At 45.0% G+C, this 17,778-nt stretch overlaps 1 protein-coding gene and 1 pseudogene across 2 annotated transcripts in view; one reads left to right on the forward strand and one right to left on the reverse strand.

The window, feature by feature from the left end:
• Positions 1-11,484, reverse strand: part of PPP3CA (protein phosphatase 3 catalytic subunit alpha) — a 314,121-nt gene extending 302,637 nt beyond the window's left edge. The window contains exon 1 of one of the 2 annotated variants that reach the window (XM_036340758.1): positions 10,704-11,484. In XM_036340758.1, coding sequence (XP_036196651.1) covers positions 10,704-10,761 — 58 coding nt within the window. In that variant the 5' untranslated portion in view covers positions 10,762-11,484. The remainder of the gene's footprint in view (positions 1-10,703) is intronic. The other variant, XM_036340768.1, reaches the window with a different exon arrangement.
• Positions 11,485-13,084: 1,600 nt separating this feature from the next.
• Positions 13,085-17,574, forward strand: LOC118663997 (annotated as a pseudogene).
• Positions 17,575-17,778: the final 204 nt, after the last annotated feature.

Below are 17,778 nucleotides of genomic sequence, written 5' to 3' on the forward strand. Positions count from 1 at the left end.
TTTGACCCCCAAAGGGGTTGCAACCCACAGTTGATAACCACTGATTTAACGTATTTTGGAAGCTAGCTGAACTAGCTGACTTTTAAAGTCGCTTCTACTTTCAGGAGCCCATGATTCTATCATACACCAAGCTCACAGATAAATTATAATAGCCACAGAAACCCAGATAAACATGCCTATCACTCCTCTTGCAGCACTTTTTATGGCACTTTCATTTAAAAATAAGTCCACATCCTAACAACGTCCAAATATATATATATATATGTCACACTAAAAAAATTAATATGAATTCCACCTACTTTTGCAAAAAGACAAAAATGAAAGTACAGTCTACGATGACAGCTAATCATTCCCTATTCTGCACACCACAGCATGTTGCATCTTGTGCTATTAAAATAATTACAACTTACATTGTGATTTTCTTTCATCCCCCATGCTGGACAGTAATCTTTAAAAAGTGCCTATTTCATTTTAAGCCCCAAGAAGATAGCACAGAGCCACGCAAACAGTGGGCAGTAAAACTATGATGCACTCATGAATAGGATGGAAGGATAAATGACAGATAAATGAAGGGAATAATATTTTTAACAGCCATTTAATACTCAAAAATAAGATATGTAATCCATTTACCAGCTGGAATATTACAAATATATCAGACTTGAGGGGAGCAGTATAGAAAATTGAGTGATACTTGTAAGAGGCATGGGTTATGGATTTTTTTAAATTTATCTTTACTATGGATTTAAAAGGTGACATCAAATGTCACTTTCAAAAAAGCTCCGGAAATACAGATTTTTTTTTCCTAGATACATTACCAACCAAAGTCAAAGTGAAAACTTTAGTCGATTCACTGAATTATTTTTTACAGATCACTTACTCTAGAAACTTCTATTAAAGGTAGCCAATTTTATCCTAAGTAAAAAATTAATCATGGAATTTTGGGCATGGCCCCTAGGAGATGTTTAAGAAAAAAAGGTTTCATGGGGTACTTTGAAATCTCGCCAGAGGTGCTTACTTATATATTTCAAGACCAATTCAATCTATAGATCTGGCTAGCACAAGTGTAGTCTCTACTCTTCGGTCTCAGCCTTTTTTTTTCCCCATCAAGATGCACATGACATAACATTCACTTGCACACAACACTAGCATGTTTGAATCCAGATTCTAATAAGCTATACTTAAAAATGCTCACGGAAATAAGGCAAACGCTGACACAGATTACAAGAATGTATAATTATACCATGATTAAAGGCGTATCAATAAGATGAGAAAGATAAGTTATGCAAAATGCCCACCCTGACAGCTGCAGCTTCATTCCTTTCTCTCCCGCAGGAGAACACCCATCAGAATGCAAGTGAAAAGTAAAATTTGGGGGTTGACCATGAATCCATCCCAGTTCATACACAGATATTTTACTGTAAAATAAGTCATTTGCAAACTTCTGTGCCTTATCAGTATCTGTTAATGCCTCACAGCTGAGTGTAACACAGAAATGTGTTGTGACACCACAGTTGGAAGCCACTGACCTCTTGTAGGCCTCAGTGAAACTTAAGCTTGTTATCAAATTACAATTGAACTCACTGGGTTAGCCAAATTCAATGGCCTTAGGAGCTGTTTATCAACAACCTTCACAGACTGGGTGCCAGAAGTAAGAGCAGGCAGGAGAGGCAGGTTCAGCTCTGGTCAAGAGTTGGTGCTGAGCTGCCTTCATGGTGAGATTTGAAAAGTACAACAAAGGAACTGGCCGGTCCTCAATTACCCCCCTAACACCACCACAGTTCATGCTATCTTTATTACCTGCCTGTATTACAAATAAAAGCAAGCAAAATGAAAGCTAACGGCCTCTAGAAAATCAGTTAAAATGAATCTGCTATCCAGGTTTACTGGAAGGTTCCTACTTATAGAGCAGATGAGGTATTTGACACCTGAAAGCTGCAGAGGAACTGGAGAAGACACAACTGAATGGAATTTCATTGGGAAGGGCATGCGGAGGAAAGGTATGGCATGAGGACAGTGGCAGTCCTCCAAGGGACATCCTGGGAAGAACTCGAGATTGGGCCCACCAGCGAAGAGCTTGAGTTCCAGGAAGTGTAGAGGCTTGCACGAGGACACAGAAGGGCAAAGCAAGAGCACCCTCCGAAGCACCCAAGTCCAAGGTGCTAAAGGTTCCACAGAAGGAGGCAAGCCAAGATGAAACTTTGCTCCCTTCACCATTTTCAAGAGACCCTGACAATGTGACATGGTGTTAAAGGAAGGCTGCTGGGATGACAAAGGACCCAGAAACCATGCCATGTGGAGAAGAGCTAGAAGATTTAAGAACATAATAAAGGTTGTTACTATCCAATAAGCTTTCTTGTGGAAGACACAGAGCTCATTTTATGGAACTCTACAGAGCCATGGGAGGAACAATACATGTGTACTTCAGAGCATCGGATGGAGGTCAAGCCTAAGGAAACATTCTGGCAAGCAGAAATGGCCAGGATGAAGCAGGAAGTCTTAGGAAGCAAGGAATTCTTCCCACTAAATGTGTCCAGGCAGCAGCGGAATTACCATCCATCAGGGAGGCGGGACAGAGGTTCCCTACTGGGTATGGCCCCAGCTAGACGTCTGGTGCACCTTCCAATTCTAACAGTCTGATTTGTTTGTTTTGCTTAGGCTCAGACAAAAGGTTCTTCCTAATTGAAAATTTCATAAATTTAGATTTAGATTACATTTACAATCCAAATATATTAGAATCATTTATTCTCTCCATTCAGAAGATCCTCATAATTTACACCAGTGCTGTTACTGATTGATCTAAAAACAACAACAAAATCACCTAAAACTCTGATGCATCCCAATAGTGTTTTCTCTTATTCAGTTGATAGTGGTGATGGACAACATCTGAGTGTGGTCCACTGTGAAAGACACTTTTTAATACCTGAAATCCATATTTAAATTACCACTCAACCTTTACCTTTTAGGACTGAATAATCTCTCAGTTGCCTTTGCAATTTTGAAGTCCTTTAATCACTGGGTGAGCGGATTCTTATTTTTTAACATACTCTGAATTTTCCACATCCATATCTGGAAGTGCATGTGGAATGAGACAGAGCGCTGAAATAGAATTTTGATCGTAGGTGAGGGCTACAGAGAGATTCCCTCCAGGCTGCTAAATGCAAATTAACATAAGTTGACATTAATAAGACTTTATGTAGGAAACTATTCTTTCCCTAGTCTTCAACTTCCTGAGAGAAAAGTATTTCTGCATTAGGAAGACAGATTAAATCCTGGCCCGTAAACCAGAGCTTGGAAAGCCCTGGCTGGCCTACTTTAATGGGGGCCATATGAGCAAGTCTGGGCCAGTGTAGATCCAATGGTCTTCCGTGAGAATAGGGCTAAGAGCAGCATACTGCCTCCCTGTTGATGTCACCCCAAGGCTGGCTTTTCTCAAAACATTCACCATGTAGACATGCTATCCAGGGAGCTGACTCACAGGCAGCCTGAAATCACGTGATGGGCCTGAAGACTTTTTTGTTTGTGTTACACAGACACCTAATATCTGCACCTGCAGTATGTTTTACATCCCTGTTCTGATTCCTGAATGCATTGACTTTTATTCATTTGCACATTTCTCTAAGTAAGTGATATAACTGTGAAAGTCAATCTGGGTCTCCCAGATGCTTGTCATAATAGTTACACCCCCCACCCCCCACTCCTCCACCCAACCTGGAATCATCACAAGTCTTATAGAGAAAAAAAGCATCGCCCACCTCTGACTGACACCCTGTAACTGACACTGACCAACTGGAAACCAAGCACTCCCTGTGTAAGCCACTCCTGCTAGGTATGCTTCGGCAGGCTGGCAAAAAAACAATTTCAAATAATGAAACAGAGCATTTCAAAACTCATGTGAAAAAATTCTTCTATAGGATTGGCACTTACAAATCAAGAAACCCATCAGATGTTTGTGATCTGCCCATGATTTAAATTCCACAAAATTTCAAAATAGAAAAGAACCCAATAATTGAGAAATTTAAATCCCTTATTCTTGCATCTGGTATTTCATTCATTTAACAACCAAGTATCAAGTGCCTATTGTACAGCCCTGGCCCAGTGGGTCAGTTGGTTGGAGCGTCACCCCATACACCAAAAGGCTTTTTGGTTGGATCCCCAGTAAGCAATTGATGTTTCTCTCACACTGATGTTTTGTTCTCTCTCTCTGCCCCCCCCCCTTCCTCTCTCTCTAAAATCAATAAAACATATCCACCAAGAATTTTCAAAAAAAATGCCTATTCTACAGTGCTGAAGATAAATGGAACCAGGCCCCACTCTCCTGAGCTCTCCACTTCCTAGGGGGAAGGGGCAGGGGACAGAAAGGTAAACAAATAGTCCCAGCAACATGCTCTATTCAGGGTGTCTACTGTGAGAATGAAGAAGCTGAGTCCCTTTACTCCAATTGAAGGTATCAAGAGATGTGAGTTCCAGAGGAGGTGACATTTGAACAGCTTGAATAATGAGAATTAAATAATGAAAACTGTTATCATGCAAATAATCAGACCCACACAGAGCAGGTATCTGTGTACTTTAATTTATTAGCATTAAATATGCATAACAGACCCACAATGTCAGGTTTAATGTGCGCACACACACACGCACACACACGCACAGAGACACACACTCACACAAAACCACTTGTGATTCTTTTGTAAAAAGCAAAAATAAGAAGAAGAATAACACAAACTTGAAGTCCTGACTCAGGTTCTGTCATTCTAAGAGAATGTATTGTGCTTTTAATTTGATAAAATGGAATAGCTTATACGATGTTTAAAAACAAATATCCAGGGATAGCTTAAAGCCCACTTAGGAGAATATAAGGTGTCAGCAGAATTGGTGCCACTTTTTTTTAACTTGCCATAGCCAATATATCTTCCCGCTGGATAGCATCTAATTATGTTTGGGGGCCAGGAGGTTGTGTTGGAGAAGGCTCATTTCTGGATTACAAAAGCATTACAGAAAATGATAAATTGAGACATAAACAATGGAAGAGGGTTTCATTTGTTTTAGTTTGTGTGTGTTTTTTTCATGAAATTTTCCAGGTCATTTTCTCTTCAAGTCCAAGTCTGGACAATAATTAAAATACATAAAAAAAACAATAAATCAAACATTAAGTGATTAACATATCTTTTTCTGCTCATCAAATATTGATCAGCCTAAGGAGAAATACAAACAAAATTGAAAGAAGCTTTCAAGTTCAAGTTAATATAAGTTGAAAAGGATTCAGCCTTTTAAACTCAGCTGGCACAAAGCCAGTCCAAATGACTAAATAACAAAACTGCTCTCAATCTCATTGTGCCACCTTTTTAAGGTCTCCTCATACTCCATTCCCAAATATGGCTGGAGAAGGAAACAATTAACTAGTCACCATATAAAACCATTTACAAAGAATCATAACTTAACGTAATATACTCAAAATAAACAAATAATTTTTCTCCACGTACTGCTTCAGGAGACAGGTGAGAATTTTGTAATGTCCAGATCATTCAGTAAGAATTTATTCCGTGAATTAGCAAGGCATGGAGCTAGGCACCACTGGTTCAATGACCATACTTCCAAAATGAAAATTCTGAATACACACATTAACAAAAAATGTTATGTAACTTCCAAGTTTATGCAGCAACCTGGGAGACATAGTTTAGACACTGACATACTAGAATTTCCAAAACATTCCAATGCTACATATTAGAGACAACTAAACATTTCATATCAGAAGTAGTAGCTCCTCCCCCAAAAAAGAAAAACTGGGGTTGTAGTTTAACTCCATATGAATAAAATTCTGTCTTGGATCATCAACCATCATTCTTCTAGTTTCACAACTGTAGAAAGTACCTAAAATTGACAACACTGTAAGGTGTATGTCATGATCTGAAGGCAACTATTAACATAAATCTCTGATATCCATTTGTTTGTTTTGCTCTTGGCAGGCATGTGCAGAATTTCCAGTTGCAAGATACAGGAGTAAGTTCATAGAAAGTCAGACAGACCATATTTTAAATTAGAGCCATAATATATTTTGCTGTGAGGCAAGTGCATGGATTAGGGGAATAAAGAGAAGAAAAACACCAAGTTCTATTCCTCTCTATGATGGTATCAATAAGAAACCATCATATTCCAAAAACACAGCATTTCAATAACTGATTGCTGCTTCCTCAGTATTTTTTTTAATATCTGACTTCAGCTACCTCAGTGTACATTTATAAAATGGATTTGAGCTCCCAGGAATACGTCTAAATCCTCCAGTCAATAGTCCACCTATTTAAGACATTATTCCGAACACCTCACCATGGAGGAATATGAAATGTTTTATTTGACTTCATATGTGAAATATAATTGATGGCTTATCAATTAATATAGCCTTATGAATACAGCAGATAAAATATTATAGAATAAAATGGGTTAAAAATGCTGAAAATGTCAAGATGAAAGACTTAATTTACAAACTGAAATCTATTTCAGTGCCCACCTGATGACTACATTTTAAAAAAAGAAGTGGTGCCCTAGCCAGCTAGCTCAGTTGGTTAGAGCATCATACCAATATGCCAAAGTTACGGGTTCAATCTCCAATCAGGGCACATACAATATGCAACCAATGAATGCATAAATAAGTGGGAACAGAGGGAAGAGCAACAGATGAAACAAAGCAGTGCACTCATCACATACTGTTTCATTTCCTCCAAGTATTTAACTGTCATGTAGCAAAGTTCTACATCTAGCAGGGAATGTTAGGGCCAGACTAAGAGTTAAAGGCAGGATCAGGCAGGGAACAGTGAAGAGAAGCTAAAGTTTGAAAAAATGCCTGTGGAGCATCACTACAGAGAAAAACCAGGCTACTGAGTATGTTGGGGAGGGAAAGAGTAGTTATTCTTCTATTTAATACCCTCTATCTTTCACCTTATATTATGCAACTAGAGGCCCAGCGCACAAAATTCATGCTCCCGGGGTGGTCCCTCAGCCCAGCCTGCGCCCTCTCGCAGTCCGGACTAGGAGCCCTCAGGGTCAGTCGGACATCCTTAGCGCTCCCACCACCGCCGCTGCACTCGCCAGCCATGAGCCCGGCTTCTGGCTGAGCAGCCGCTCCCCCTGTGAGAGTGCACTGACCACCAGGAGGCAGCTCCTGTATTGAGCATTTACCCCCTGGTGGTCAGTGCAGGTCATAGCAACCGGTCATTCTGCTGTTCAGTTGATTTGCATATTAGCCTTTTATTATACAGGATGTTTCTTTTTAAAAAATGTAAAAAATGGATCACGTTATTCTAATTTCCAACAAATGTCATTACCAAGATGTTTTCTCTGAATTTTTATACTTTCCTTTTATTTTAATCCAAGAACAATCTAAATGAAACATCTACTTTTGCTAAATGAAGTAACTTTCCCAAGGTAATCTAAATGAATGCTTTTCATCTCTAATGCTGCATCCATTTCCTTTCATTCCTAAGGTTTAGAACACTGATAAGGAAGGGTCTCTGAACACACTCGAAAAGGTGCTGCAAACCTGAAAAAACACAGTTAGTTGAAACTTAAATTCAACCTACTTTTCTAAAGGTGCATTCTGGAAGTACAAGTCAAGAAAATCATACTACTACAAACAACCACAAGCAGAGCTTTATTTGTAAACAGCAATTTGTTACACAACAAAAACCAGCTCACACTAATGAAGGTAACTGTAAACAAATGCCATGACACACCATGGTAATAATGATCCAAATACCTCTTCTTTCTCTATGTAAGCAAATACCTCTAACTGCATTTGGAACAAGGAAATAAAGCTTAAGGAGCACAGAAATTTCCTCAAAAATAACCCCTTTCCTGCATTAAAGAATAAGTCAATCTCAGAGCACTAAGATAAAGTTCTAGCAAAATTTAGAGTGAAGTCATGGTTTTGTAAACTGTCTTATGTAATTTTTATAAATATGAAAAATTGTTTGGTTATGTTCTCCATTCGTTATACATGTACTCTGTACTCACCAACCATCTGTATACATATTCAAGGGGAACTGCTATTTCATAGTGATCATCAAAACAGAATATTATCTCAAATAATTAACCATAAAAATCATAGTTATGACAAAATGTTAAACCCAACATTTGCTAATGGCTTTTAAGCCAATAACATACAGTCTGTAAGAAAGCATAAGAAAAATAGTGGCAGTGTGTCCACCTTAAAAATCAGGATTCGCCAATAAAACTTTTTTCTTTAAATAAAATTTCACATTCAGAATTTCACATCGAGAGGACTATCAAAACAAATGTAAAATTAACTTTTCTATTTTGTGTTAATTAACCACATTTGCCCTGTAGTTCTATGATAGTATATAGACCAAGCTTTTGGAATTATGGATTGGTGTACTTATGATGAAAAGCTCCATTTATAATATACCAAAAATGCATACACACTCACTTCTGTAGATCCTTTTAAATTCTGAAAATGAACCATATGTTAAAAAACACTGACTTTACGATCTCCAAGCGTGTATCCATTCTGGGGGGACATGCTGTATATATATCATAGCATTGGGAAGAAAAGTACGGCAAAACAGCCACAGAACGGTTGAATGGGCTCTTCAACATTAACTGGCGAAGTCATCAAGCCAGAATGTATAAACAATTATTTTTTGCATCCGTCACTTGATGACAATTTTACATTTACATTTAGAACCCACACTTTGTGATTTAAAACAGGGAATGTAATCGATGTGTTTGCACGTAAGTAGTATTTCATTGCTGACACGTTTACTGCTATCCTTTGAATTGCAAGCTTTACATTAATTCTTTGAAACTAGATAATCTTAACATACACATTGGAGTTACATCTAAACCTCACACATTGGGGAGATACTTGTTATTCTGATATTTTAGCAAAAGGTCTTAATTGTTTTAAATGTCAACAGAAAGCCTCAAAACAAACAATAGTTCTTTTGAATGAATTTGAATTGACTGTTTACAGGAGGATCCATGCCTGCAGAAAGACTAGCTGTGCATCTGTAATCCCATTTCCAGTCATTTTTTCAGACATTTCCTTCTTATTTTGATGGGTCTATGAATACTACATTGAAACAGGGATGATTTTAATATAACCAAAACAAAATAAGGTATTTTATTCTCTTTTTCTTATAAAGGAAACCACAATTTCCCCCATAAGCAAGAAAACACATACACATAACTTTCAAAACTGAGCAAACCTGAATGAAGCAAGGAACAGTTCTGAAGCCCCAAATGAATTCTGATTTAATGGTCTTTAGGCTGCTGGGGTACTTCACCTATGGGCTCATCATGCAAATGACTTTATTGCCTTCACTACTTGCAAGCTCTGGCCATGTAAGAGCCTATCTCTGGGCTACACCTCTAACCCCCCACCCCCCACCACTCCCCACCACCACCACCTCTCTCTCATTCTCTCTCTCTCTCTCTCTCTCTCTCTCTCTCTCTCTCTCTCTCTTTCTCTTTCTCTCTCTCTCTTCACGGGCCAGGCTTGTTTCCAATTTCAGAGGCCCTCTCTGCGTCTAGCCCACGCCCAGCCCTGCTTTGCTCTGCATTCTGACCCCAGGCATGAGGGATACTACTTAATCCTGGAGGTTCTGCTATGTTGTATCATCCTTCCAGGCTTCCTAGGATGGTTCCTCCCGACTCCACCACGGAATACAAGTGCGGTGGATTCCCCCGTGCGACAGAGGAGACCACTGCCTCTCTCCTTCCTCCCAGCCCCACGCATCCCAGCTTCTCTTTGCCAGAAACCTCAGAGCCATCTCCGCCAGAAGTAGACGATCCCGGGCTTTGGAAGAATCAAAGAGCCCCTTAAAAAGGGGTGACGGGCACGGGGGAAGCGAGCGAGGCGAGTTCACCAACAGGGGGGTGTGCTCCGGAGGGGAACCGTTCAAGAGCAATGACAGGTCGGCGGGGGAAGGCGGAGGGTGGCGAGGGAGCGGGGAGAACTGCTCTCGCGTCCTTCGCAGGGCCTGCGGGGGAATCCCGGGGCCGGGACGGTGGGACGCTCGGTCGCTCCCCGCCTCCCCGCCCCCGCGCGCGCCCTCCGCCCGCGGCCGCCCCCGCCCCGCGCGGCAGGCAGCGCCGGGCTCCCCCACGCTCTCCTGCTCTCTCGCGAGTCCTGTGCAGGCCCTTCCAGGGGGAGGGGAAGGGCGCGCAGAGGGACTTGCTGCAATGGATCGCCGCGAGAACCCCTGCCCGAGGCAGGCGGGCGGGCAGACAGGCTGGGGAGAGCCACCGCCACAGAAAAAACGCCGTCTTAATTCTTTAAAAGCCATAAACCACCCCTCCCTATGCAAAAGCAAACCATAAACCCGATCCCAGGCGAGCCCGTGAGCAGCCACCCACTTCCTATTTCTGTCACAGCAGCTACACCCTGCCAGCAACCACCCCCCGGGCGCCCCCTCTCGCCACCGCCACCGCCACCCCCGCGGCCGCCTCCCCGGGGCTCAGCCCTTGGCCAACTGATGCCCCCGAACATAAAGACGCCCCGAGTGGGCCTGGGTGGGAGGCGTGGGGGGAGGGCGCGCGCGAGAGGGGGGCGAGGGTTGCACAATATCCTAGAAGGTCCGTGGCTGGAGCAGGGAGAGGACCCGGGGCGGGGGAGGGGAGGGGAGGCGAGGCGAGCCGCCCGGGTGCCTGCGGCACACGGTGCACCCGGACGACCGCGGCGCGCCGCTTACCTTTCACCACCCTGTCTGTCGTCGACAACTTGGGATCAATTGCCTTGGGCTCGGACATCTCCAGCCGCCGGGGGACAGCGACGCGCTGTTGGTCCGTCCGACTGCACACCCCGACCGGACAGGCGGGCCAGACACTCAGCGCCGCCGCCGCGCTGCACCCCGCTCGCTGGAGGTCTGGGTTCGGAGCTGGCTGTAAAGTTACTGCCTGCTCCGCGCGTCCCTCTTCCTCCTCCTCCTCCGCCGCCGCCGCCGCCGCCTTCACTCCTCCTCCGCCGCCACCAGCCCCGCCGACTCGGCTCCCGGCACGCGTGTGTGCTGGTTATTTATTTATTTTCCGAGCACGCCTCTCGGTTCTTCTTTTATTCTTGGGGAGGGGGGATGGGGAGGAGAAGCGCACACTCGAGCACCCACCCAGGCACGGAGAGCGGGCGCGGAATGGAGCCCCACGCGCGCACACCGCCGGGATTAAGACCGATCACATGGGGAGGGCCGGGGGCGAGAGAGGAGAGGCAGGGCCGCGGATGTCAGGGCCACCAACCGCGCCTCGGCGTCCCCGGCGGCGGAGAGGCGCCCGCCGCTGCTGCCGCTGCTGCTGCTGCTGCTGCCGCCGCTGCTGCTGTCGCCGCTGCTGCCGCCGCCGCCGCTGTCCCCAGCCGCTGCTTCTCCACACCGAGCACCGCAGCAAGTCCGCGGCCCCGGAGACGTCCCGCGCCGCTCCTTCACTCACACAGGCAGAGCCGCGGAGCTCGGCAGACACAGTCCCAGGCGCAACCTACCCTCCTCCGCCGCCGCCGCTGCCGCTGCCGCCACCGCGCCCGCCTCCGCCTCCGCCTCCTCCCCTTCCTCCTCCCGGCCCCCGCCTCTCTTTCCCGGGCAGCCTCCTCCTCCACGCGGAGCCCGCCCCCGGGTCCCGCCCCCACGTCGCAGCCACTGGTGCTTATTGGTCGGCTTGCGCGTCACTCTACGCCAGGTGGCGGCCTCCCGGCTCCGCCCGCCCCGCCCCTCCTCCCGGCCCCGCCCCTCCTCCGGCCCCGCCCCCCTCTCTGTTTTCTCCCGGCTGCCCGCCCGCGGGCCTGCCCTGCGCCCAGCCTGCTCAGGTGTCACGGTGGCTGGCAGGCCGGGATGCGGGCAGGAACCCGGGCCGGGGGCGCGCCTGGGTGGAGGGGGGCTCTACCAGCCAGCCCAGCCCCGCTTGGCTTCCTCCCCTGGACCCCGCACACACCCCCGCGCCGCTGGGGTCGCCGTGCCTTGGCGGCTGGGTTAAGCCACAGTGTGAGTAGCCAAGCGCAGTGGGTGTCTCCGGGTGTGTGCGTGGCTCCGGAGAGGGCGCGGAGGGAGGAGGCGGAGAGCGGAGGGAAGGGGTGAGAGGCGAGAGAGGACGGAGGAGGGCTGGGCGCTGGGGGTTCCGCGGCGCGGGGCGCAGTTGCTGTGGCTGCCACGGCTGTCCAGGGAGGATCGCCAAAACGTCCGCGAATAAACACCTTACCTGGGGGAGCCGGGCTCCTCTGGTGATGGCTGTACAGCTGTTTGAGCTATGCAGCCCTTTTTGCAGGCGACGTGTTGCTTGCTAACATTGACTTCCACGCCTTGGCGGGGCCGGGGGATCCGGGGAGAGGTGCCACCCAGCGTCTCGGGCAGGGGACGTGGCCGGATGTGCTGAGCGACGTGGGACGCGGGAGCTCAGCACAAGGAAGATCGGGACAGGAGTCAAAATGACCCCGGACAACTCTGAGTCACCGGGGACACTTTGAGATCCTGCAGGTCTCCGGGGGGCATGAGGGGGCGGGAGAGACACCCGGAGAGGGTCGCCTTTTCCTGTTCACTCAGGCAAGCCACTGGTCAGGCTGCCTGTGACATACCTCCCTTCCCTGCTCTTGCCAGTTGCCTGACAACCATCCGATGCTACCGCTACCCATACTCGCAGGGCCTCGAAGCCCTAGGAGGGTCCACACTATGAGTCCCTCCAGTTGGAAGGAAAAGAAGATAATTCAAGGCAGAGGCCCGAGGCGACAGTGGTCCAAACGCTCCTTCCCGATCTACCTGCCCCAGAATGAGGAGTGAGGGTGTCCCTCTGCCAGCAGGTCACTCCGCACAGCCCCTCTGTCCCACCAGCCTCAGTTCAGCACCAAGGCCTGGCAAGGAGGCTGGAGTTTCTTAGGGAATAATTAAGAGAACTAAGTGAATTTCCCACTCTGCATCCTTCCTGTTTTCTTTCCAAATTCCACCATTATCAGCTTTTGCCTATTTCTTGAAAAGGACCATGAGCCTAGTAAAAAGGCCTAATAAAATACTTAGGGAGCTAGGAGATAGAGCCAGAATGTTTGGGGGGACAGGGATTACATTAAAGTTCAAACTTGCAAATAAGTTTCAGGAATTGACTGATGGTGCTGGAGTATGACTTGAACAGTTTGGCCTGCAAGGAGTCGGAACTTACTCGAGAAAGCAGGTAAGCCTCTGTGGAGGCCTGCTAGTTGGACAAGAGACCATGCAGGGTGTGTCCCTCTGGCTCCAGGATTCTGCTGCCTAATTCACAATCCAGGGTACCCTAGGTAATTAGGTAGACAGTATGTTCAATAAATATGTGTTGTTCTTTTATATACCAGACACTGTGGTAGGTAATTTACGTGTGTGGGGGGGAGGGAGAGGGGTGGACAGGGATAGTTTTTGCCCTCAATAAAGCCTAGAGTCCAATAGAACTGTCATAAAAATATGAGCTCTGAGAGGCCACTGTATCATCTCAGGAAGGGGTTGTTGAGAACAGCCTCCTAAGCATGGGCAGAGCTAGTTGCTAAGGTAAATTTGGGAAGTTGGTCCCTAGCCAGATGGCACCGAGCCAGGCAGGGATGCCAAGACCTGTGGGTGATGAAGAGGGTCTGCTTGAGGAGAGACTAGGAAACCATGTCCAGGGATTCTCACTCCTGAGACCATGATGTTCTCCCACATGTTGCAGTTTCCACCATTTTTTAGACTCACTTTTCAGGTTTAGGAAAAACACCTTTAAATCAAGATTAGAAGGCTTAAAATGTCAGCACCATAGAAAAGTTATATGATACAGATAGGAAATAAAGGCACACCTTTGAGGCACACCCTTCAGTCCTCTACAAATCTAAGACACCTCCTTGCTGAGGTATGTGTGGGGAAAAAGAGGTTATGAATCATAGTCACTTTACAACACATTTATCATCAGGTACCTTTAATGCATGTTTATACTTCCATACTGCTGTAACACACACACACATCTTAACAAAACTGGACCCTTCTCAGGAAAACTAGACAACAGCATGTTAATTGGGAACTACATCCTCATACTGGGCCTGCTGAAATAGCCAAATCATCCTTTTTATACAGATTCTTTTTTTTTTCAAATATACCGCATTTTAAAAAAATCTTATTAGACTGGCCAGGCTGACTGTGATTATATTATACTTGCATATGATTACCTTATATTTGGAATCTACATTTTTCAAGCTATTACTGGATGCTGACTTTAACAATATCCTCTGCTTATAAAGAAACAAATGAAGTGGGGGCGGGGGAGGGGGAACTTGGCAAAAAACAACTTGCTGTCTACTAAAAAATTGTATTTCCCATTCTCTTGTACATTTTTCTCTGGGAAACATGTGCCCAGGTAAGAATTCTATTTCCTGACCTGCACCTGCTTGCATCTAAGTGGATCCACGTGTCTCATTCTGGTCAATGAACTGTGGGCTAATGTGTGTCAACATTTTCAAGCCAAAACAGCTAAGCAGGAGATATTCATTGCCTATGCATTCCCACCCTTTAGCTCAAGCATGTCAAGCTCAAAGACTAACATGGGCCAAATAAATGAGACATGCGGCCCGCAGGCTGCGAGTTTGACATGCTTGCTTTAGCTGAATGAAGAGGTTTCTAGGGCCCAGGGGAAGGCATAACACCACATGGAAAGAGCTAACTTCTTTGATTACCACATAGAGCAGGGGTCCTCAAAACTACGGGCCCGCGGGCCACATGCAAATACAAATATTGTATTTGTTCCCGTTTTGTCTTTTTACTTCAAAATAAGATAATGTGCAGAGTGCATAGGAATTTGTTCATAGTTTTTTTTAAACTATAGTCCAACCCTCCAACGGTATGAGGGACAGTGAACTGACCCCCTGTTTAAAAAGTTTGAGGACCCCTGACATAGAGGAATACAGCCCACCCACTATGAAAATATGCATCAGACTTTACATGAAGAAGAAATAAGCATTTATTGTGTTGTTCCATTGAAATTTGAGGATATGCTTGCTAGGGTAGCTAGTACTATCAAATTAATACACAAAGTTATTTAAGATGCTACTTCAAAATAAAATTCATATTTTTTTCTGTTATATAACAGAACCACCAGACTAAAAATATTCTTATTTCTTTTAATACATGAGCATCAAACTTTGCCTTCTTGTAAATGAATTATTCATTTACCAGTTGTGTTTTGAACACCTGTTCTGTACAAGGTACTGTGCTAGATGATGCATAAATGTATAGATTAGGAACACAAAGATTTAGTCCTTTCATTCAAGGATCTCAAAGTCTTGTTATACAAGAATTGTATGCATATTATCTTTGCAAAAATTTAGGTATAAGGAGTAACTTCCTCTGTTGGAGAACACACACTAATTTTACTATTGACTTCACAACTATTTATGAAGATAAATGTGTGGAATAAAAGAAAATAGGGGTGATTTGGTGTCATCTATGTAGTCAAATGCTGCAAGTCACAGCTTACATCCTTGGGGGCAAATCATATTAAGTGAACAATATTTTAGTTTGCTGTTAAGTGCTCAGTTGATTGGGTGTTGTCCTGTGCACCGAAGAGTTGCTGGTTTGGTTCCTGGTTGGCAGGGTGCATGCCTGGGTGGTGGGCTCAAACCCCTGTGAAGTGCATGTAGGAGGCAGTGATGGATGTTGCACTCTCACATCGATGTTTCTCTCTCCCTCTATCAAATCAATAAAAAGTCTATTTTTTAAAAATAGAGGCATTATTTTTTTTTTCAAGAAAAGAACTAAAGTTTTTGTATTTTATATCTTGTTTTGAGAATAACCTGCTCTTGAAATGTTGAACTTTCTTTTGGTACTTGAATATCTTTACTATCATTTTGACATTAAGAATTTTGACTCTTCTCCTGGTTTTGACTCTCCTGGGGGATGTACTTTGTTCTGAGTAGTTGATGGTAGACAGTATGTCTGACCTATTCTCACCTGAGCTGGTGGAGCTTTGTGCTGGAGAACCTGCAGTCTAGACAGCCAATCCTAGTGGACCCATGACTGTGTATAAGAATTTGACTTATTATCTTAGAGTTCATTCCCCTGATGTCCACTTCTAGCATGTCAAGTTCTACCCTCTTCTCTGTAGAGATTCTGTGAAATATATTAGTCATCATAAATTTTATTATTTGAGGTTTAAACTAATGGATCTTTATTTATCTTTTGGATTGCTCTTGAAATATTGTTGAGCCTTTTTTTTCTTTCAGGAGGCAATTTTACTCATTTAGAAAAGTTATTTCTCAAAGAACATAAAAATATGTTATACCCAATGTATTCAGGAATAAATTTTACTTTTTCCATCAGGGACCAAACTATAACTTATGGAATTATATGCTAAGTTTAATATAAAGATATATTTTACGTAAAATTTGGGTGACCATTATTTATTTGGATTTAATAAACATTCATGTTTGCTTTTATATTTGTATCTTTATCTCATATTTCAGTTCTGAATTTAAAAATAAATATTCTATTGAAAAAGAATCCTGCACTCAAATTAATCATATTACCATTTACTTCAAATTAGTGAAGTTTTTTTTTTTTTGCATATTGATGGTTATTGGAAGCATATATTCAATTGAACACATATCAGGCAGTGGGAATATAACTTAAAAAGAAAACAGTCTCTCCCCTTGTAAACCTTCCATTCTAGTCAATAAAAGACAGATGATTAAAAAAAGAATAATTCAAGCGACTGGCTGTTCAGACACTGAGGCCGGGGTGGAGAAGGGCCAGAGTCAGAGGCAAGATAGGTAGATAGGTCCAGAACACGGGGGGCTGACCTTGAGCAAGGGAACCCCACCTGCCATGGCGTCCTCTGGGCCTGCTTTAGTTCCTTCCCAAGTTCATGGGGCCAGGCCTTCCCTTAGCCCCCCAGAGTGCTTGAAGTCTGGTCCCAATGTGATCTTCTTCCTGGACTCCTTCCACCGCTGCCCGCTGCTGCAGTGCCACCCCTGTGCCTGAGTCAACTGAGGCCCCGCAGCCCTCCCACCGGGCTCTCTGTAGAGGCCACCAGGCAGCGTTCTGGCCCCAGCAACTACTATGAACTGGTGGGGGTGCATCCTGGTGCCAGCGCTGAAGAAGTGAAACAGGCTTTCTTATCCTAGCAAGAAGAGCTGCATGCTGACTGCACCCTGGGAACCCAGCCCCGCACAGCTGCTTTGTAGGGCTGAGTGAAGCATGCCAAACGCTCCACCTGGAGCAGAGCCCTCAAAACTATGACCACTATCAACTCCCCCAAAGTCTCTAGGAACCATAGCCTATCCCTGGTCTGTTCACCAAGCACACAGTTCCTGGGCACCTCCCAATGCACAATGCTGGGCCTGGTTTCATGGTGGGAGGCATCAGGGACCAGAGTTGAGGCGGCAGCAGCACAGACACGCCCAGAGGGTACTGGGATACCGCCTCCTATCATGCTGGCAGGCACTGGCCTGCACTACGCTGCCTTCAGGAAGCTGGAGCAGATGCACAGTAGCTTGATGGATGAAAAGGATCAGAAGGATCAGATCATCACAGCCATCTACGATGATACTCCAGCCGGGCCAGGGCCAACAGAACCAGGCTCCAGCAGGAGCAACAGCAGCAGTAGCAGCTGCAACCTCATCCAGGCCTCCCCAGGCCCCAGGATCATGCCGCCCAGCACCAGCCCCTGAGCCTGTCACCTGAATAGAGCCTGCTGTGTGTTCCCCTCTCCAAGACTCCCCACCACCTAAAACGTGTGCAATAAAGTGATTCTCAGTGCTCAGAAAAGAATGGAAAACACTTACACACACAAACACACATCCAATATGTC

Source organism: Myotis myotis, unplaced genomic scaffold (genome assembly GCF_014108235.1).
Source record: "Myotis myotis isolate mMyoMyo1 unplaced genomic scaffold, mMyoMyo1.p scaffold_m19_p_1, whole genome shotgun sequence".
Lineage (NCBI taxonomy): Eukaryota > Metazoa > Chordata > Mammalia > Chiroptera > Vespertilionidae > Myotis > Myotis myotis.